This window comes from Spermophilus citellus (assembly GCF_964194105.1).
Source record: "Spermophilus citellus genome assembly, chromosome: 15".
Lineage (NCBI taxonomy): Eukaryota > Metazoa > Chordata > Mammalia > Rodentia > Sciuridae > Spermophilus > Spermophilus citellus.
In genome coordinates, this window is record NC_138195.1 from 51,041,784 (window position 1) to 51,063,490 (window position 21,707).

The 21,707-nt window shown below is 48.5% G+C and overlaps 1 protein-coding gene across 2 annotated transcripts in view; it reads right to left on the bottom strand.

The window, feature by feature from the left end:
- Positions 1-21,707, bottom strand: part of DLG5 (discs large MAGUK scaffold protein 5) — a 111,754-nt gene that overhangs the window by 55,863 nt on the left and 34,184 nt on the right. For both annotated transcript variants that reach the window (XM_081267355.1, XM_081267354.1), the window contains exons 2-3: positions 10,315-10,383; positions 446-608 (exon numbers count right to left, since the gene is read on the bottom strand). In XM_081267355.1, the coding sequence (XP_081123481.1) occupies positions 446-608; positions 10,315-10,383 (232 nt within the window). The remainder of the gene's footprint in view (positions 1-445; positions 609-10,314; positions 10,384-21,707) is intronic.

A 21,707-nucleotide genomic window follows, 5' to 3' on the forward strand; every position in this document is an offset into this window, starting at 1 on the left:
AGGTGGCAGAGAACAGTTAATGTATTCACAAACCACAGAATATTCCATTCAGCAACGAGGCAGGCTGGGGTCTTCTAGGAGACAAAGCAGGTACGTGTACACACACACACACACACACACACACACACACACACACAGCCCACCTCTCAGATAAGCACTCCAAATGCCTGATGGGGACACACCACACACCGCCTTCTCCATCTCTATGCTGTGTGACTCAGGCTACAGCCTGTTTTTTATCTGGAGGAAGCAGGACAAGCCTGACTGCCCCCTCCCCTGCCACAGCCTCCAGGTTCTGCCTCTGGGGAGCACTTAGAGATGAGGGGTTTGGACACTCTGGCCTTGCAGCCTGGACCCTGGGAGCTAAGGGTAAGTGCGAGAGGGGACAGCACTGACGTCAGCACCTTAACCCCTGCCCGTGAGGCTGGGCAGGCGCAATTAATACCTCTTATCAAAGGTCGTCCCGTGGGTCGCAAAGGCCAGGCGTTTGCGCAGCTCATTCCTCTCGCGGGTCATCAGCCTCAGCTGAATGGACAGGTTCTCCACCTTCTCATTCGCCTGCCGGTCGGTGAGGAGGGGCGGCGGGGATGGCGCCTTCCCAGTGGTGCCTGTGGGCAGTTACACGAGTGAACTTGCACTTGGACAGTACTCAGGAGGTGCTGGCACTCTTCTGAGGTCATGGCTACTCACAGCCCCACGGGCTGGCTCCTGAGCGTCCCCCTTCACAGGAGAGAACACCAAGCACAGACAGCTGAGGCCAAGCTGTCTGGCCTTGGCTGGGGACACCCACCCTCTCCCCAACCAGCTTTGACACCTCCAGGAGGAACCTCTGTGGCTCCGCCTGATCTAGAAATGCCAGCTATCCCCCAGCCCTGGGCAAGGCACAAAGGGCAGGACAGACATCTCTGAGCCCTGAACAAAGACTTGAGGAGGAAGACACACTTGGAACCCAGCAAAGCTCCCAAGGAGCTGGGCAGCTGCCCCAAGGCCACGTCCCTGTCCTCCCCACTACAGCAGAACACTTGGCTCAGCTTCCACAGCAGTCCCCCACCTCTGCTGGACCTGCCCTCACCAGTCTTGGAGTGCCAGCTTGGAGGGGGCCCCTGGCTCACGGCCGAGCTAGACGTGATGCTGCCCAGCCCACACCGCGCCCTCACCACCTGTCCCCAGACCCTCGTGCCTATGTGCCTACTAAGGACAGACATCACCACCACCTCTGACAAAGTCCAAATCCATCTCTAGGAAAACTGCAGTCCGTCCCTCTTGGGGAAAGCACTCTATTCAGATGTCCTGGAAAAGACGGATCCGTGGCGCTTTATGGTCAGCATGGTAGGTACCTCCACCTGGTGCCTCGTCTAACCCTCGGAGACCTCGGGGAGGTCACATGAGCTCACGGCAGCCCTCTCATAGGATCAGGGAGGCCAACTCACCCCAGCATGTGCAGAGGGAAGACCGCACAGCTTCGCCCCTCCATGCGGTCCTACTCACCCCCTCCTGCCGATCCTTGGAGGATGACTGCTTGTGCAAACCAAGAGTCCCCCCGGACAAGAGCCAGGGCTTGTTCCTTCAAGGAGTGCCAGGGAGTCCGACAGCACAGGCTCCTCAAGCCCTGTGCCTGGCACCAGCCGGGGTTTCAGGTGGTAGTGTCAGCCATCTGGTCTAGGACCCCCGAGTGCTCTTTACTTAAAAGCCACCACCACAACAGGCAGGATTCCCGTGCTGCAGGCCAGCCTCTGGGTCAGAGCGTTCTCAGGAAGTGGGCTGGGGGCCAGAGTTTCCCAGGAGTAGCTCTGCTCCTGGAAGCAGCTCTACTCACAGCTTCTGAAGCCTTCCCTCCCCTTTCTCCCATGAGACTGGTCTCACTCCTGCTCCCAGCAGCTCTGGAGGTGGGGCTGGCGAGGGCTCTGAATCACCTGCTTCACAGTACCTTACCTGACTCCAACAGGTGAGGCTTCCTCTGGACACACCTGATGTCCCTTCTGGGCATGCCTACCCCTCACCTGCTCATCAGTCTTAAGGGGAAATTACCCACGGAGGACCTACCAGCCCAAGACTATGGGCTGAAAACACCACAGGAGCACCCAGAAAAGCCGGTTCCTGAGCTCACAGTCATGCCCACCCACACAGGAGCAGCCAAACAGGACATCTCAGGCATTAATTTAACCACTGCCACCACCCCACAGATGGGAGCCATAGCAAGCTCCCCACCTTACAGGTGAAGAAATGAGGCCCAGCTAGGTTAGATAGTTGACAAATGCTCCCAATTAGCCAGGACAAGAGGAGAGACTGGGACTTCCACATGCTACACCCCGCACCTCCCTACCTCCCCAACCACGTGCACCAACATCTTCAAGGATGGTCATCAGCCTGCGGTGCGAGACTGTGGGGAGCTCTGGGTTCTGGTCCCCACAGAGACCTCCCTGAGCCCTAGACAGACATTTATAGGTTAAATTATGGCCCCCAAAAGCTTTTGTAAAATATTTTGTTAGTTGTTGATGGACCTTTATTTGTTTTTTATATGTGGTACTGAAAATCGAACCCAGTGCCTCAACATGGTAGACAAGAGCTCTACCACTGAGCCACAACCCCCGAAAGATATGTAAGCACTAATCCAGCAAATTACCCTATTTGGAAACAGGGTCTTTTACAGATAAGCAAGTTAAAATGAGGTCACATTGGAGCTAGGTGAGCCTTAAACCAATAGGGCAAGTGTCTTTATTAGAAGGGGATATGTGGAGACTGCAGCAGAGGAGATAACTTCATTGAAACCTGCGGCTACAGGTGTGTAATCTCCTAGCCTTCCCTCTCCACACATCGGGGAAACCTTAAGGGCCCCTCCCAGCTCTCCCGTAAGGGCCCCTCCCAGCTCTCCCGTGAGTGCTACAGCCAGCCCGAGGGAATCAGAGGTGGCGCGGGACCCGCGGCGCGGAACTACCGCTCCCACCAGGGCTGACAGCTGAGGTCTCTTGCACCAGCTACCGGGGGAGTGGCTACTGGAGGGCAAGAAAAATTCGCTGAGGATTCTCAGCCCCAAGCTCTACAAACTTAGGGTCTGAGGGAATGGAAAACTGAAAGAGTGTGCCCAGTCGTTCGTGAAAACAGGGCTCCAGGGAGCAGCAGACCTGGCATGTAGCCAGTATTGTGGTGAGAGGGGCCTGGCTAGAGGAAAAGTGGGAAGTGACTAGACACAAGAGGAGGCCCTAGACACTCAGGATTGGAGACTCGCCCAGTCTGGGAGGAGCTGCTGCACAGTGATTGGTTCCCGCGTATTGACAGGAGAAACTTGACCTGGTGGGCACAGCGCCACCTACTGGAAGAGAAGTTAATCAAACTCTAAGACTGCATTTATTAGTTTTTTTTTCTTTTTTGCTTTTCTCTTTTTTTTCATTTGGGTTTTTCTTTCATTTTCTTTTTTCTTTCTTGTTTTTTTAATTTTTTTACAATTTTTTTTAAATTTTTTTCTTCTAATTTTAATTTTAAATTTTTTTAATTATTATTATTTTTTTAAATTTTTTTCTTTTTTCTTTCCTATTTTTTTCTTCTTTTGTCTTTTCATTTTTCTTATCCCCCCTTCCTTGAATTCTACCTGCTTACTCTCATTCTCTTTAGTGACTTCTTCCCTTCCCTTCTAATACCTTTCCTCCCAAGCATCAAATAAATTTATAGGAGTAAACAGTAACTCATCAGTCAAACAGAGCAAGAAGTAACATGAGCAGCTTCAAAAAGCAAGGAAGAAAAGGAGTACAAACAATGCAGGACAGCCTAAATATTCAGAAGGACCTAGAGTCATCAGAAAAGTGGTCATATAAAGAACTCAAGGAACACCTTAGACAGATGGAATGGAACCTTAAAGAGGATACAAGACAGCAAATTCAAGCAGCGAAAGAACACATTGAGAATGAATTACATAAACAGATAAAAGAAGAACTTAAGCATCTTTATCAGGAGATAGAGATTATAAAAAATAATCAAACAATAATTCTAGAAATGAAGGAAACGATAAACTAAATTAAAAACTCAATTGAGAGTATCACTAACAGAGTGGAGCAAGTAGAAGCCAGAATGTCAGATAATGAAGACAAAATATATCATCTTGAAAAGAGTCTAGCCAACTCAGAAAGGCTGGTAAAAAATCACGAGAAAAACATCCAAGAGTTATGGGATAACATAAAAAAACCAAACTTACGAGTCATCGGGATAGAAGAAGGTACAGAGATTCAAACAAAGGGAATGAGTAACCTGCTGAATGAAATAATTACAGAAAACTTTCCAGAAATAAAAAAGGAAACAGATATACAAATTGAAGATGCATACAGGACACTGAGCACACAAAATCACAGTAGACCAACGCCAAGACACATTGTTATGAAGATATCCAATATACAGAACAAAGAGAAAATATTAAAAGCTACAAGAGAAAGGAGACAGATTACATTCAGGGGTAAACCAATAAGGTTAACAACGGATTTTTCATCACAGACACTGAAAGCAAGAAGGTCATGGAACAATGTATTTCAAACACAGAAAGACAATGGATGCCAACCAAACATTCTGTATCCAGCAAAATTAAGCTTCAGGTATGACAACGAAATAAAAATCTTTCATGATAAACAAAAGTTAAAAGAATTTGCAGCCAGAAAACCAGCATTGCAAAGCATTTTGAGCAAAACACTACACGAGGAAGAAATGAAAAACAATAACCAAAACCATCAGTGGGAAGTGCCTCAGTAAAGACAGAGGGCGAGGGGAAAGATAATCATGGAGAAACAAACTAATTTTTTTTAAAAAAAGGATAAACAATCAAACATGGATGGAAGTACAAACCATATATCAATAGTAACTCTGAATGTTAATGGCTTAAACTCTCCAATAAAGCGACATAGGCTGGTATCATGGATTAAAAAAACAAATCCAACAATATGCTGCCTCCAGGAGACACACCTGATTGGAAAAGACATACACAGGCTGAAGGTGAAAGGATGGGAAAAAATATACCACGCACACGGTCCTCATAAGCAAGCAGGGGTGGCCATCGTCATATCGAATAAAATCGACTTCAAGACTAAGTTAATCAAAAGGGATAAAGAAGGTCATTATATACTGTTAAAAGGAACCATTCACCAACAAGACATAACAATTATCAATATTTATGCACCAAATAATGGTGCTGCGACATTCATAAAACAAATTCTCCTCAAGTTCAAGAATAAAACAGACCACAACACAATAATTATGGGTGACTTCAACACACCTCTCTCACCATTGGACAGATCCTACAAACAAAAGTTGAATAAAGAAACTATAGAACTCAATATCACAATCAATAACCTAGACTTAACTGACATATATAGAATATATCAACCATCATCAAATGGATATACTTTTTTCTCAGCAGCACATGGATCCTTCTCAAAAATAGACCATATATTATGCCATAGGGCAACCCTCAGTAAATATAAAGGGGTGGAGATAATACCATGCATTTTATCTGATCATAATGGAATGAAACTGGAAATCAATGATAAAAGAAGGAAGGAAAAATCCTACATCACATGGAAAATGAACAATATGTTACTGAATGATCAATGGGTTACAGAAGACATAAAGGAGGAAATCAAAAAATTCAAAGAGATAAATGAAAATACAGACACAACATATCAGAATCTATGGGACACAATGAAAGCAGTTTTAAGAGGAAAATTCATCGCCTGGTGGTCATTCCTCAAAAAAAGAAAAAAACCAACAAATAAATGAGCTCACACTTCATCTCAAAGCCCTAGAAAAGGAAGAGCAAAACAACAGCAAATGTAGCAGAAGGCAAGAAATAATTAAAATCAGAGCGGAAATCAATGAAATTGAAACAAAAGAAACTATTGAAAAAATTAACAAAACTAAAAGTTGGTTCTTCGAAAAAATAAATAAGATCGACAGACCTTTAGCCATGCTAACGAAGAGAAGAAGAGAGAGAACTCAAATTACTAACATACGGGATGAAAAAGGCAATATCACAACAGATGCTACAGAAATACAGAAGACAATTAGAAATTATTTTGAAAACCTATATTCCAATAAAATAGAAGATAGTGAAGACATCGATAAATTTCTTAAGTCATATGATTTGCCCAGACTGAGTCAGGAGGATACACACAATTTGAACAGACCAATATCAATGGAGGAAATTGAAGAAGCCATCAAAAGACTACCAACCAAGAAAAGCCCAGGACCGGATGGGTATACAGCGGAGTTTTACAAAACCTTTAAAGAAGAATTAATACCAATACTTTTCAAGTTATTTCAGGAAATAGAAAAAGAGGGAGCTCTTCCAAATTCATTCTATGAGGCCAACATCACCCTGATTCCGAAACCAGACAAAGACACCTCAAAGAAAGAAAACTACAGACCAATATCTCTAATGAACCTAGGCGCAAAAATCCTCAATAAAATTCTGGCGAATCGAATACAAAAACACATCAAAAAAATTGTGCACCATGATCAAGTAGGATTCATCCCTGGGATGCAAGGATGGTTCAACATACGGAAATCAATAAATGTTATTCACCACATCAATAGACTTAAAGATAAGAACCATATGATCATCTCGATTGATGCAGAAAAAGCATTTGACAAAGTACAGCATCCCTTTATGTTCAAAACATTAGAAAAACTAGGGATAACAGGAACTTACCTTGACATTGTAAAAGCTATCTATGCTAAGCCTCAGGCTAGCATCATTCTGAATGGACAAAAGTTGAAGGCATTCCCTCTAAAATCCGGAACAAGACAGGGATGCCCTCTATCACCACTTCTATTCAATATAGTTTTCGAAACACTGGCCAGAGCAATTAGACAGACAAAAGAAATTAAAGGCATAAAAATTGGAAAAGAAGAACTTAAATTATCACTATTTGCAGATGACATGATTCTATACCTAGAAGACCCAAAAGGGTCTACAAAGAAACTACTAGAACTAATAAATGAATTCAGCAAAGTGGCAGGATATAAAATCAACACACATAAATCAAAGGCATTTCTGTATATCAGCGACAAAACTTCTGAAACGGAAATGAGGAAAAACACTCCATTCACAATATCCTCAAAAAAAATAAAATACTTGGGAATCAACCTAACAAAAGAGGTGAAAGATTTATACAATGAAAACTACAGAACCCTAAAGAGAGAAGTAGAAGAAGATCTTAGAAGATGGAAAAATATACCCTGTTCATGGATAGGCAGAACTAACATCATCAAAATGGCGATATTACCAAAAGTTCTCTATAGGTTTAATACGATGCCAATCAAAATCCCAACGGCATTTCTTGTAGAAATAGATAAAGCAATCATGAAATTCATATGGAAAAATAAAAGACCCAGAATAGCAAAAGCAATTCTAAGCAGGAAGTGTGAATCAGGCGGTATAGCGATACCAGATTTCAAACTATATTACAGAGCAATAGTGACAAAAACAGCATGGTACTGGTACCAAAACAGGCGAGTGGACCAATGGTATAGAATAGAGGACACAGAGACTAATCCACAAAGTTACAACTATCTTATATTTGATAAAGGGGCTAAAAGCATGCAATGGAGGAAGGATAGCATCTTCAACAAATGGTGTTGGGAAAACTGGAAATCCATATGCAACAAAATGAAACTGAATCCCTTTCTCTCGCCATGCACAAAAGTTAACTCAAAATGGATCAAGGAGCTTGATATCAAATCAGAGACTCTGCGTCTGATAGAAGAAAAAGTTGGCTCCGATCTACATATTGTGGGGTCGGGCTCCAAATTCCTTAATAGGATACCCATAGCACAAGAGTTAATAACAAGAATCAACAAATGGGACTTAATTAAACTTAAAAGTTTTTTTCTCAGCAAGAGAAACAATAAGAGAGGTAAATAGGGAGCCTACATCCTGGGAACAAATTTTTACTCCTCACACTTCAGATAGAGCCCTAATATCCAGAGTATACAAAGAACTCAAAAAATTAGACAATAAGATAACAAATAACCCAATCAACAAATGGGCCAAGGACCTGAACAGACACTTCTCAGAGGAGGATATACAATCAATCAACAAGTACATGAAAAAATGCTCACCATCTCTTGCAGTCAGAGAAATGCAAATCAAAACCACCCTAAGATACTATCTCACTCCAGTAAGATTGGCAGCCACTATGAAGTCAAACAACAACAAGTGCTGGCGAGGATGTGGAGAAAAGGGTACACTTGTACATTGCTGGTGGGACTGCAAATTGGTGCGGCCAATTTGGAAAGCAGTTTGGAGATTCCTGGGAAAGCTGGGAATGGAACCACCATTTGACCCTGCTATTGCCCTTCTTGGACTATTCCCTGAAGACCTTGAAAGAGCATGCTACAGGGATACTGCCACATCGATGTTCATAGCAGCACAATTCACAATAGCTAGACTGTGGAACCAACCCAGATGCCCTTCAATAGATGAATGGATAAAAAAAAAAATGTGGCATCTATACACAATGGAGTACTATGCAGCAATCAGAAATGACAAAATCATAGAATTTGCAGGGAAATGGATGGCACTAGAGCAGATTATGCTTAGTGAAGCTAGCCAATCCCTAAAAAACAAATACCAAATGTCTTCTTTGATATAATGAGAGCAACTATGAACAGAGCAGGGAGGAAGAGTAGGAAGAAAAGAGTAACATTAAACAGAGACATGAGATGGAAGGGAAAGGGAGAGAAAAGGGAAATTGCATGGAAATGAAGGGAGACCCTCATTGCTATACAAAATTACATATAAGAGGTTGTGAGGGGAATGGGAAAATAAACAAGGAGAGAAATGAATTACAGTAGATGGGGTAGAGAGAGAAGATGGGAGGGGAGGGGAGGGGGGATAGTAGGGGATAGGAAAGGTAGCAGAATACAACAATTACTAAAAGGGCATTATGTAAAATTGTGGATGTGTAACCAATGTGATTCTGCAATCTGCATTTGGGGTAAAATTGGGAGTTCATAACCCACTTCAATCTAATGTATGAAATATGATATGTCAAGAGCTTTGTAATGTTGTGAACAACCAATAAAAAAATAAATAAAAAATAAAAAAATAAAAAAAAACTATGTCACCTTGAAAAAAAATAAAAATGCAATCAATTCCTTCCTTGCAAAAAAAAAAAAAAATAGAAGGGGATATGTTCAGACACACGCACGCGCACACACACACACACACACACACACAGATGAGGACAATGCATCCAAAGTCAACACACTGAAGATCAAGGGCGAGCCACCAGGAGCTGGGGAAGGGCCTGGAACAGATGCTTCCCAGCACCTTCAGAGAGATGACCTGCCAACACTTTGATCCTAGACTTCTTTCTGTTCCCCAGAACTGTGAGATGGCGGCGTTCCTGTTGTTGAAGCACCTGGTCTGAGGTGCTTTCTTATGTCAGCCCTGGCGAACTCATGCAGACCAGACTGATGCTGGTACCTGTCGGCCCCTCTCAGCACTCACCTCCTGTACCCCAATAGTCACTGCCCCCCCCCCAAGATCCAGGAGCCAAGGGACCACATCTGCCCTCGATCACATGTCCACCCCAGGCCCAGGAGAGAAGTTGAGGATGTGCACTGACAATGGGACATCACCCCGGCCACTTCTGGAATCTCAGGCATGCAACTCCCCGGGGATTCGTTTTCCCATCTCCCTAGAGTGGGAAAGTAAAACACCTGCCCCAGATGACCTTCCAGCTCAAAACCTCAGGACTTGGCACTACATGGGTACAATTGTCACAGAGGGGACACCAGAGACCATCCCAGGGCTCAGCACAGGGAACGGGCCTGAGGTGCTGCAAGACTGTGGGTGCCCTACAACCTTCCTGCTGGTACGTCCCTGGAGAACTGAAGGAGGGCCGGCCTCACTTGCAGACTTCGGGAACCCAGGCTCAGGGAAATATCCAGTTAAGCATGGATTGGCTGTTCCTGTCCTCGGGGCACTCTGCCCTTCTTACAGAGGGAAGCCCCCACAAGGGTCAGTCTCACAGAGAGTGGTCACAAAAGTACTATGAGGCCTTCAAGTATGTGACAGGTGCGGACTGGCTCACGGAGAAAGCAGATGCCCCATCAAAATGAAAAGGCAAAACACCCCCACACCCACCCCTCCTAGAACCAGGGTGGATTTTTGCTGCCAAGAGAGACTGTGAACAGCATCAACACAGATGATCCCACGAATGGTCTGCCAGCTTCCCCTGCCAGGAACCTTTCAGGGCTGTCCCGCTCACACGCAAAGCCCTGACCCACCTGCCATCCTGCAGGAAGGAGGGCACGGGCAGGGGTACTCACCCACACTGCTGAGGGAGCTGCTGCTCTCTGAGTCCGAGGGCATGATGGACAGGACACTGTAGGTGGAGCCTAGGGACAGAAGGGAGACCATTTGTTACTACTCCAAAGGGGCCACTTGTCCATTCCCCAAGCACTGGCAGAGAAGCCCACCAGCAGTCAACATGAGGCCAGGAGCCAGCGCCAATCCAGGGCCTGTGAACCTGCAGTTGAGAACGGGCAGAGGTGCGGCCGGCAGGAGCTGGACTGGGGGGCTTCCAGCCAGCCTTCTGCCTCACCTTACCCCCCATGTGTCTGCTCCAGAAACTGGTGGGCACGGGGAACTGGAGTCATTCGGCTGGCCTCTTGTTGGGACACCTGGGGGAAAACTTAGACGGGGAGCACACTAGTCACAGTGGGTTGGGGGCTTTCCTCCAGAGCTTTGTCAACATGGCTGGCTTCCGTGCAGAGGGCAGCAGCATGCACTCAGCACCAGCCAACTCTACTCTTTCCCTGACTGTCCTGCTCGTATGTCCTCACTGGATGCAAGCTCAGTCCTGATTTAGTCAGTGTCTGCCTCTTAATAAAAGTTGCTCACTGGCAGCACAGCTCAGTGGCAGAGCATGCACTTAGCATGCGTGAGACCTGGGTCAAATCTCCAGCACCAGAAACAAAAAAAGAAATCACTCAAAACATTATGAGCAATCACACTATCACAGAGCCAAAGATCAGTGCATGCTTTGGGTAGTTTTTTGTTTTGCTGTTGTTCATTCCAGGTGGTTTGGTTTCAATTCCAGTATTTTCAAAACCCGATATGACCTGACTGGCATCAGGAAAAACCTCTGGATTACCTCAGTTTCTGAGCCGGCCCTGAACCAGAGGCTGGTGGTACGGAGTGAACTGCTTCCGTCTTCTGGACTCTGTTCCCCAGTCTGTACGCTGGACAGGTTCAGTCCCACGGTTCATAATGCCCTGTCCTATCCCATTCCCACTGAGTAGTACAAACAAAGAGTGAGCTTTACTCTTCAAGGCCGCAGCTAATGCAAAATTTAAAAAGAGGGCAAACCGGGGCTACCGGGAGACAAGACTGGGAGTCACAAAAAGTCCAAGGGACAGAGATGCAGGTCCCCCGAAACAATATCATGGGAGGAATAGGATGTCTTGTTCTCAGAACCAAAGAACCACACAATGAAGAAGGGTACCGACTGGGCAGGGCGGGGAAGCCAGAGGTGGGATTTTGCAGGAAAGGCTTAATGCAACAAGTCCCAGGACTCTGGGTCAGAAGGCTGCAAGAACTAACGAGATCTCAGGCTCCAGAAGCAGAAAAGCAAGGCCAGATTTAAGGAGTTCTCTTCCCTCAGATGGGAAAGGGGTGAAGGGATGGGTCAAATAGGAAAGGAAGGCAGGAGGCTCCCCAGAGGAAGAGGCTCTGAGGCTGTGGACAGGAGAGACCCCCAGGGGACAGGGATACCTTGGGTGGAGGATGAGGACCATATATGAAGGGCAGAGAGACAATCTTATATAGAGGGATGCCAGTGAGCTCACAAGCATGCCCGTCAGGAAGAGATGAAGGGGAAGAGAAATCCAGAAGAGAAGGGACTTTAGGAATGGCAAGGCCAGTGGCCAGGAAGGACAACCGCCTCGTTATCAAGCTTTCTGTGAATCTCTGAAGAACCTGAGGGTTTAGCATGGATGGACTGCAGGGAACGGGAAGGTTCCCCGCCTTCCTACAGTGCTGTCAGAGGGATTAAGCGTGCTCTGCATGGTCTATGGAGCAGAGATGGGAACAAGGGTGAACTGTCTGCATGCTGGGCGGCCTCGGGATGGAAGGTCAGGAGGGAAGGCACAGGGCCAGCACTCACCTGGAACAGGTGTCCTAAGGGCCACGGCACCTCACGTGAAGGGAGATGGAACCAAAGTACCCCATCCACCCTAAAATTACCCACTAAATGGCCCTATTAAAAGCGAATAAGCCACATTCAGCCTTCTGTATTCCAAGCCCAACACACACCACTATTAAACGGGTTTTTTAGCTTTGTTTTTGTTTGCAATTCTGGGGATTGAACCCTGGGTGCTCTACCACTGAGCTATATCCTCAGCCCTTTTCATTTTAATTTTGAGACAGGGTTTGGCTAAGCTGAGGCTGGCCTCCACCTTGCAATCCTCCTGTCTCACCCTCCCAAGTTGCTGGGATTACAGGTGCTGGCCACCACACCTGGTTTTCCATGCTATTCAATTTACCTTGCATTTAACACCTCTACGTTTTTGCTCTCAATTAAACAAGGAGATTCACACATTTTTCGAACCATCTCTCTTTCCATACGATAAGCTCAACACACTCCAGGCCACCCACAGTCACCAACAAGGAATAAGAGTCAAACACCATGTCTACTTTCCAACCTCAACTGTCATCTTTTAAATCTCCTTGCTCTCTGTGGGGGCAAGGAAGGCTGGCTGGCACCTTGGTGGGTTGTTTTCAAAGATGCCTACTCAGGAAAGCAGGTACAAATAAACTCTCCCACTCACACCTCCCGGAACCTCCGTCTCAGCTCAGCCCTGCCTGGGACGCAGGCGGCCAGAGCCCTGGTCCACGCACTGCGGGGAACGGAATGCTTTGCTCCTTTCTCGTTACTGGCACCGGCAGTGCCCCATCTTCCAGTAAGCCGCCCTCCTCTTCAGATCGTCTCTCTCCTCCCCATGGCGAGTTTCCACTGTTAATTAAACTTGGCAGGCGCCCTTTCTTCTCTCCACCCACCTCCCTCCCTAGCCCTCCCTAGCTGGGGGAGTCCACGGGCCAACCAATACATTCTGTTCCTCTTCCCTGTCCCCAAAGCCCGACGGAGCTCTGGGGCCTGACCTGGGGCAGCATGACATCTTTATCTGCATCTCTGGGCATCACCCCACCCCAGGCAGCTGGCAGGGTTCCCTGGGGCCAGTGGGGGTCGTGATTAACATTGGACAGGGTCCAGTTATCACAATGTTCCCAGAGCCTTGGACGTCACAAAGGGGGAAAGGCCCAGAGATGACATTGTCTTGGTAATGCTTTGTCTCTGCAGCTGCTGTCTTAGGCCTGTGTGGTCAGAACCGTCTGGGAAAAAAGCAAAAGGAGAGACTCTCCCCCTCGCCCCCCCTCCCCCCAGTCACGGATGTCCTTTCAAAGCCAGTGGCTTCACTTCCGTGGGGCTGAGGGGTGGATGTTGGGCGTCACCGACCTCTAGGGTTTCACAATCAGATTCAGAGGTCACCAGAAGTCCCTTCGCAGCCAGGCACTCAAGGATGCCCTGCCTGGCCCCTCGCTCTGACTTGACCCAATCCTAGGAAGGGTGACAATTCCTCTGGACCCCCTAAGTCACCTCCACCTCCTTACCCACCCTGAAACCTGGAACAGCCCAGTGTCATGTTGGGCCCCCAAAGAGGGTCCACCTCACAGAAAGGCCCAAGCCACTGAGGACCGCAGGATCAGCCTGGCTCCCCCACTTACCCCCCCACCCCGCAGGGCTGCAGGGTGCTCCCCCCAACTCCCACATGCCTCCCAGAGAAAGTGGAGTCAGGTGGAAACAGTTCCAGAAGACAGGAGCTGCAGGCTAGCTGTCTGGATGTGTGGGACAGAGGTCACACATGGGGGACTCTTCACTGTCACAGCGATTGCCAGGGGACCTGGAGGAAGGGCAGGTTTGGAAGGGGCCTGAGACTCTGCACAGCTAAGGGGCCCCCAGGGCACATGGCCCACAGCCCATCAAACCAAGCCTCCTCTGAAGCCCTGGGGGAGGCGGAAGCCTTGGAAGGGAACCGGCCTGGTGGCCCTGTGGGGCTGACCCGGCCCCGGGCATTGTCTGCGTCCCTCGGAGCCCAGGCCCTGCTTATTCTGTTTACTCTGTGACTCAGCCCCACTGGGTCACTAAGCCCACTTCAAAAGAACTTCCAGTAAAATCACCCTAGCGATAAGGGAACACCCCAGGCTCCCAGGCTCCCAGGCGGGGCAGCCCGCCAGGCCCAGCAGGGATGAGAGTGTCCCTTGGGCACCCCTCGGTTCACCTGGAACCTTCATCACCCTGTAATTCCTGCCACAGCCGGACTCGCTCCACCTCTGAGCCAGCACAGGGTCCCCCACCTACAGGAGGTCCGGGCCAGCAGGATGAAGGTGGCTCACCGGGCCCACCCTGCTGCTGCCTCTCCAGCTCACACCTAAGGAGCCGCAGCCCACAAGCTGACTAGCGCATGTCCCTCACGCCCCCCACATGTCCTGCGTGGCCCTGGGCCAGGTTTTGAAGGAGACGAGCCAGAGGTTCAGAAGCCCCAAGGTTGCTTACCAGCTGTGAGACCGGGGTGGGGGTGGGGGGTGGGGGGTGGGGGTGGGGGTGGGTCATTCCCCTCTCTGGACCTCAAGGCCCAATGACATGTGAATGACTAGAACACAGAATAACTAGCACAGATCAGCCTGCCTGAGTTCAACTCCCAGCTCTGTCCCTTACCAGCTGTGTGCCCTCAAGCAAGTAGCTGAGTCTCTCTGTGCCTCCATATGCCCACCTATAAAATGGGATGATAGGAACACTAACCTCATGGAGCTGCTATGGGGGCCAATTTAGTATATGAAAAAGTGCCTAAAACAGCACCTGGCACTACCAGTGTCTTCTTGGGTGTTAGTCATTGTGATTATGGCAAACCAGTCCTGCAGAAGGCCCTTCCCACCCTGACTTTCTTGATTCCTAGATTACCTAAATTGAAAGCCCTGACACAGTGATGAGGTCACAGGCCACAGAGGCAAACTGCCAGACTGTATGGCACTCTCTAATAACAGTAACAGCAGCTAATAGGTACTGAGCACTTAAGTGCTGGGACTGTGCTAAGCACCTTGCATGCACTGCCTCAGTTAACTCCCATAATAATCCTGAGGTTGTCCTTAGGTCCCTTTTACAGAGGAGAAAACTAAGGTTACAAAATTTAAGCCACTTGTTTGAGCTCATGGTAGGGCCCCTACCACAGAACCCCAGGCAGTCTCCTTCAGAGCCGGTCCCCCAACCCCTACACGCACTGCTGCAACCGGGCTCCACAGCGGGGAGCAGTCAGGGAAGACTGCAGGAAGGAAGGGGCCCAGAGCTGGCCCTGGAGGATGGTGGATAAGCATGTGAGAAGCAGTGTCTCCCCCTGTGGGTGACAAGCCTTAGAGCAGGGCTGCTGGCCCCACTCAGGGCTCCCCAACTGACTCCCCAAGAGTGGGCATGCCTCTTGCCCCCACCCTTCTGGGGCTGTCCTCCTGGAGCCTCCCTGGGTATCACGTGGACATATGTAAAAGAGTGGAAGGGTGTCGGGGAACAGGGTTCAGAACCCTCACACGCTGGGGTCCTTCCTGAATGTCCTACTACACCCTGGCTGTTGTCAGCAGGTAAGTGGGCAGGGTGCTGGTGGCAGGAAAGGTACTCTTTATACACATGACTGCATGCATGTGTATAAACTAGGAGCCCTACGAGACAGACTGTGACCAGCTCATCTTCAAGGAGGCCCAGAGAGGCCACAGGACCCACTGAACGCCACAAAACTAGCAAGCAGTAGGTCTTGTTCCAAACACAACTCTCATCCATGGACCCGGAACTCCTGCTTTGTTTCCAAGAAGATCAGAAAAATCAGAACTCACCAGATCCTTGTCCCGGTGGACAGCAGACCATGTGAGCAGCCATCTCCTGGCCCAGTGACAATGCTCAGGGCACAAGAGGCATCTGAAGGTCTGTGAAGTCACTGAGCCTGAGGAGATGTGTCCAGCACTCACCCTACAGCACCTAGCCCTTCCCAACAGTGGGCAGGAAGAGAAGCCACCGTGAGAGAGATGGTTCCAGTCACCTGTGTGCCTCAGGACCAGTCTCGTCCTTGGGTCCTGGCCTCTCTGACCTGTCTCTCCTCCAGTCACTGACTTCTCCAGGTCCCCCTTGGAAAGACCAGTATGATGGCTAGAACAATCTAAAGACATATCCCTATCCTAGGTCTTTAGAAGGCAGCAGGAAATCAAATGAGCCGTTGAAGTTTCCAGAACCTGTTGGTGATTCTGTTGCTTATACCAAATGCAAAAGTACTTCGAACAGTGTCCCTCCCCGCACTGTCCCCTTCAGGCCACGTCATCCCCCCAAATGGCCATGCTCCACTAATCCCAGTTCAAGGTAAGCTGAGGAGTCAGCCAAGGAAATGACAGCTCTGGGACAGCTTAAGCCCTGCAGTGTGATCAGGAAGGTGGATATGACACCCAGGCTGACAGGTCAGGGACATTCCATCCTCAAAGGCCACCGAGAGCAATCACCAAGGAAATGGCTCATCCTCATCAGCAAACCAGTGCTGTTTCCGCCTCCTCCCCCCTTCAACGCCTTCGCCATCACCCTCCTCATCTGCTTTGTGAAGTGCCTTGAGAATCACTGCCCACCTGGCAGCCCAGGCCCCAGGAGCAGCAGCCCGGGCTCTGCACTCCTGGAGAACCCCCTGCCCACCAAGATATGCCCGCAGAGTCTGAACTCACCAAGACCAGGGCCACGGGGACGGGAAGCTCCCAGTGCTGGTACAGTGGAAAGCGGGGGGGGGGGGGGGGGGGGGGGGGGGGGGTGTCGGTGCTGCGTGTACCCGGGCGCTCCCTGGTTTGGCCACCCCATAGGGCAGATACTTTTTCTGAGCCTCAGTTTCCTCATCCGTGCACTGGGGCTCAAGGTCTTTACACAGTCTGTATGGCACAAGTGGCTGAGCTGAGCAAAGGGACTGCCAGATGCCACAAGTGCTCTGTAACTACCAAGGAACTGCTTACAAATGACACGTCTCCCCTGCTCCGGTGGCCCCGTCTCCTTCCTCCCCGTCCTCTTTACCACTAGCTGCTTCTCTTCCAGGAGCTCCATCCCCTTTCTTCTACTCTTATTTAAAACTCAAAACAAAAACACTACACACACACACACACACACACACACCAGGAAAATAAATCAAAATACGGGAGCTTCCCCTGCATCTCCGTCCGTTCCACTTGGCCCAACTCTTGGGGCCTCGAGTGGTCCAAACCACACAATTGTACACTCTCTCTGGTTCCTACAGGCAAAAGTTCCCGATGCCCAGCCCTGAAATTCTAGAATGCCCAAGATTTGTGATCAAGGACAGAAGCGGGCAGGGATGAGCTCCAGGGCGCTGTCTCCAGCAACTGTGAGCAGGAAAGCGGGGAAGAGGGGAAGAGGGAGGCCGGAGAGCAAGGAGAGCTCTCAGGGTGTTCTCGCAAAAGTCCCCCTGAACCACTGGTCATGGGGTCCAGTTGGGAGGGGGCACAGGAGCCTGTGCAGAGAGATAGGAGGTGAGGAAAATGGGGCAGGGGGAGAGTGGACAGACATGGGTGCTGGGGGATTTGGGTGGAGTGTCTGGGAAGATGACACCATTAAGAGAGGCAAAGAGCTTAAGAAAACTCAGTTCAGAGAAACAATGGGTGGCTGAGGCTCAGACTGAACCAAAGAAAATCCCTGTGCAGTCTGACATGGTCAAGACAGGGAAAGCGGCAGGATCCCTGAACAGGGTGGTCCACAGCTGGTCCACCTCCAGAAATAGGATTTCCTGGTGGACGGCACTGGGGAGGTTTACTTTAACTAATTGGTAATTGGAATTAAACCTTAAGTTCTGATCTGTTTCTCTAAAATCTTCAACTGACTGAGACTGAAGGGGTCCTCAGGGGGGAAAAAAAAAAAAAATCAAAGGATTTCCATGGATTCCCTTTTTGAGGCCCTGAGAAATAGAGTCTAAGAAGAGTCTGGCCCATCAGAAGGTCTTCTAATCCAAGATCCTCTCAGATAAGGTGACGGACACCACGCAGAAGGGTCTGTCACCATTTTGTAACAGTGATCCTTGGTGGAAAGAGTCCATTCCTGAAACTGCAGGGACATTTCATGAGGTTGTGCAAAAAGGACAGCTGCGTATGCTCATTGCAGAGATCTACACAAGTACCAAGATTCTCCTCTGCTACACGCCACGTCTGACCTGAGCTACAGGCCCACTACCCCCACACACGCAAGCAGGGGCGGCTGCCTGTGCCAGCCACCCCCTAACCCATCAAATCAAGGCACACATCTCGAGCAGCCTTCTCCCTGAAACCCCAAAGCAAATTCCAGCTTTACAGCTATTATTTCAGTGAAGCCAAGTGCTCACATCTACCTGGAGTGCACGGCCAGTCTTACCCTCCAATGCTCAGAAAACAGGCCCCAGTCACTCTTCCCTCAATTGAGCTCCCCCGATCCTGGGCAAAATCTGTTCACACAATGTCTTCAGATTGCCACAACTCAACCACAGGAAATGGGGAAGGAGACCAGAGAAGCATTTCAAATGCACAAAAGGATGTGGGTTCTTTCACACTTGGGTAGCCCTCAGAAGAAAATGTCGATCTTGAGTAACAAGAGAAAAAATTTCCTTATTTTGTATAAGGAGGGAAAAAAAAAACAAAATCCACATGTGCAACCACAGAGCACAGCAAATGAAACCAAAGTGCTCCAGGGCTCCTGGCCCACTGGCCACCTGTGGTAACCCTTACGGAAACCCTTACGGCAAACAGGCCCAGTCTGCTCCCTAGGGACTAGGGCCCCAAACTTGCATCACGGCACCTGGTCCCCAGCCCCTGTGCAAGACAAACGCGGGTAGAGATTTTCAGAGTCTGGGATAGATCGGGTTTCCAGGCTGACTTCAGCCTTTCTGTCCCTAGGGGGCCCGGACGGCACCCAGCCTTGACCTTCTACAGATGTCCAGAGGGGGGCAAGTGAATCCAGGTCCCATGTTGAGCTGGGGTCAGTGACAGAAGTTAAACTCAAGCCAACCTATGACTCTGATGGGCAGGACGTGGAGATGAAGTGGGGGGAGGGGGGCTAGCTTGCAGCCTGCTGGCACCTCCAAGAAAAGCACCTACTCTATGAGCACCCAGAAATGCCGGGTTCCAGGACCTCTTCCTCCCCTGAGACTGGTCAGCACCTCCAGCAATCCAGATTTTTAAGATGCTGGTTGGTGACGCTGGTGAGTGGGTCAGTCTGGGATTCCCATAGGGCCTGCATGTGCAGCTCAGGGCTTCCTGAATCCTAACACTGACCCTATCTAGAAGTGCTCAGGACCCCAAACCACCCTCAGGGCCCTCATGTCCACAGAACCATGTAAGAATAGTAACAGTGACTGTCACAGGCTGAAATGAGTCCCCACAAACTTTTATGTTGAAGCCCTCATCCCCAGTACTTCAGAATACAAATGTATTTGGAGAGAGTCTAAAGATGTGATGAAACTAAAATGAGGCTGATATGATGGGCCCTAGCCCCACATGCCTGGTGTCCTTGTAAAGAAAGGAGATTAACCAGTAAGATTGGCAGCCATTATGAAGTCAAACAACAACAAGTGCTGGCGAGGATGTGGAGAAAAGGGTACTCTTGTACATTGCTGGTGGGACTGCAAATTGGTGCGGCCAATTTGGAAAGCAGTTTGGAGATTCCTGGGAAAGCTGGGAATGGAACCACCATTTGACCCTGCTATTGCCCTTCTCGGACTATTCCCTGAAGACCTTGAAAGAGCATGCTACAGGGATACTGCCACATCGATGTTCATAGCAGCACAATTCACAATAGCTAGACTGTGGAACCAACCCAGATGCCCTTCAATAGATGAATGGATAAAAAAAAATGTGGCATCTATACACAATGGAGTACTATGCAGCAATAAAAAATGACAAAATCATAGAATTTGCAGGGAAATGGATGGCACTAGAGCAGATTATGCTTAGTGAAGCTAGCCAATCCCTAAAAAATAAATACCAAATGTCTTCTTTGATATAATGAGAGCAACTATGAATAGAGCAGGGAGGAAGAGCAGGAAGAAAAGATTAACATTAAACAGAGACATGAGATGGGAGGGAAAGGGAGAGAAAAGGGAAATTGCATGGAAATGAAGGGAGACCCTCATTGCTATACAAAATTACATATAAGAGGTTGTGAGGGGAATGGGAAAATAAACAAGGAGAGAAATGAATTACAGTAGATGGGGTAGAGAGAGAAGATGGGAGGGGAGGGGAGGGGGGATAGTAGGGGATAGGAAAGGTAGCAGAATACAACAATTACTAATAGGGCATTATGTAAAATTGTGGATGTGTAATCGACGTGATTCTGCAATCTGCATTTGGGATAAAATTGGGGGTTCATAACCCACTTCAATCTAATGTATGAAATATGATATGTCAAGAGCTTTGTAATGTTGTGAACAACCAATAAAAAAATAAATAAAAATAAATAAATAAAAAAAAGAAAGGAGATTAAGACAGAGGGAAGGTCATTCATCAGAGACCCAGGGAGAAGAACACTGCCTACAAGCCAACGAGAGAGACCTCTGGAGATGTCAACCTTGCCTCCAGCTAGATCGTGCACTTCCAGTCTCCACAACTGTGAGACAGAAGATGTGTGTCAGAAAGGCACCCATTCTGCAGTGCAGTTACGGCAACCCTAGCAAGCCAATAGTTAAGACCACCTGCCCAGTGCTCAGTCACCTGGGCCCCGTGAGCTTCTTCCAATAAACATCAACCACGAAACAGCCATGAAAATCGTCATTTGCAGACATTATCTTACTTGAAACTCGTGTGGGAGGTACTGCTATTAGCTGCTAGCCCTATCTTTCAGATAAGAATGCAGAGGTTCTCGGGGTTAAAGAACTAGACCAAGTCCTTCAGCTAGATGGGGAATGACCAGGTGCACCTGCCTCCAAGCCCTGTACCCTTCACAACTGCTGAGCTGCCTCTGTGTCCTAAACCCTCTCTCCCCTGCCTTTTCCCTCCCACTAAGCTGCCAGTGGGCTCCCGCCTAGATGAGCGCTGGCTGAGGCCACTTGCCTTCTCTCCCAGCCACAAGCCCCCAGCAGATACTTAAGGGGAACCCAGGCTTTCTAGGTGCATAGTTCTAGACTCTTTTCCTTTTAATAAGCACTGTATTGCATTGGTAATGGGGGAGGGCGGTCATCGATGAGGGAAAAGAAGCTAATGCAGTTAAGAGACTATTGATCTTCAACTTGTATGCAAAAAAACAAGTGATCAAAAGGAAAATATTTAGAATGACTGCTATGAAGAAAAAAAAAAACCACAAGCTGCCCTTGTCAATGTCCCATCAGTGGAGATGAGATAAGGGACTCCTGGGGCAGAAGTAAGGCTGCTGCGGCCAGTAACTCCAGCCAGGCCATCTCTAGAAAATGTCTATTTTTAAAAGCATATTCCATTTCATCACATCTCAGAAAAACAAAGAGGAGACCTCGAGGAGCAGAAAAACAAACTTCACAGCGACCTGCGACGCATGTGCAACAGCAGCCGCCCCTGGCCAGCCAGCAATTTTCATCTGAAAAATGCAGATCTCTAGTGGCAGATGGGGCCCAGACACTGAGCGACCATCAGCACGAGTCCGACAAGGTGC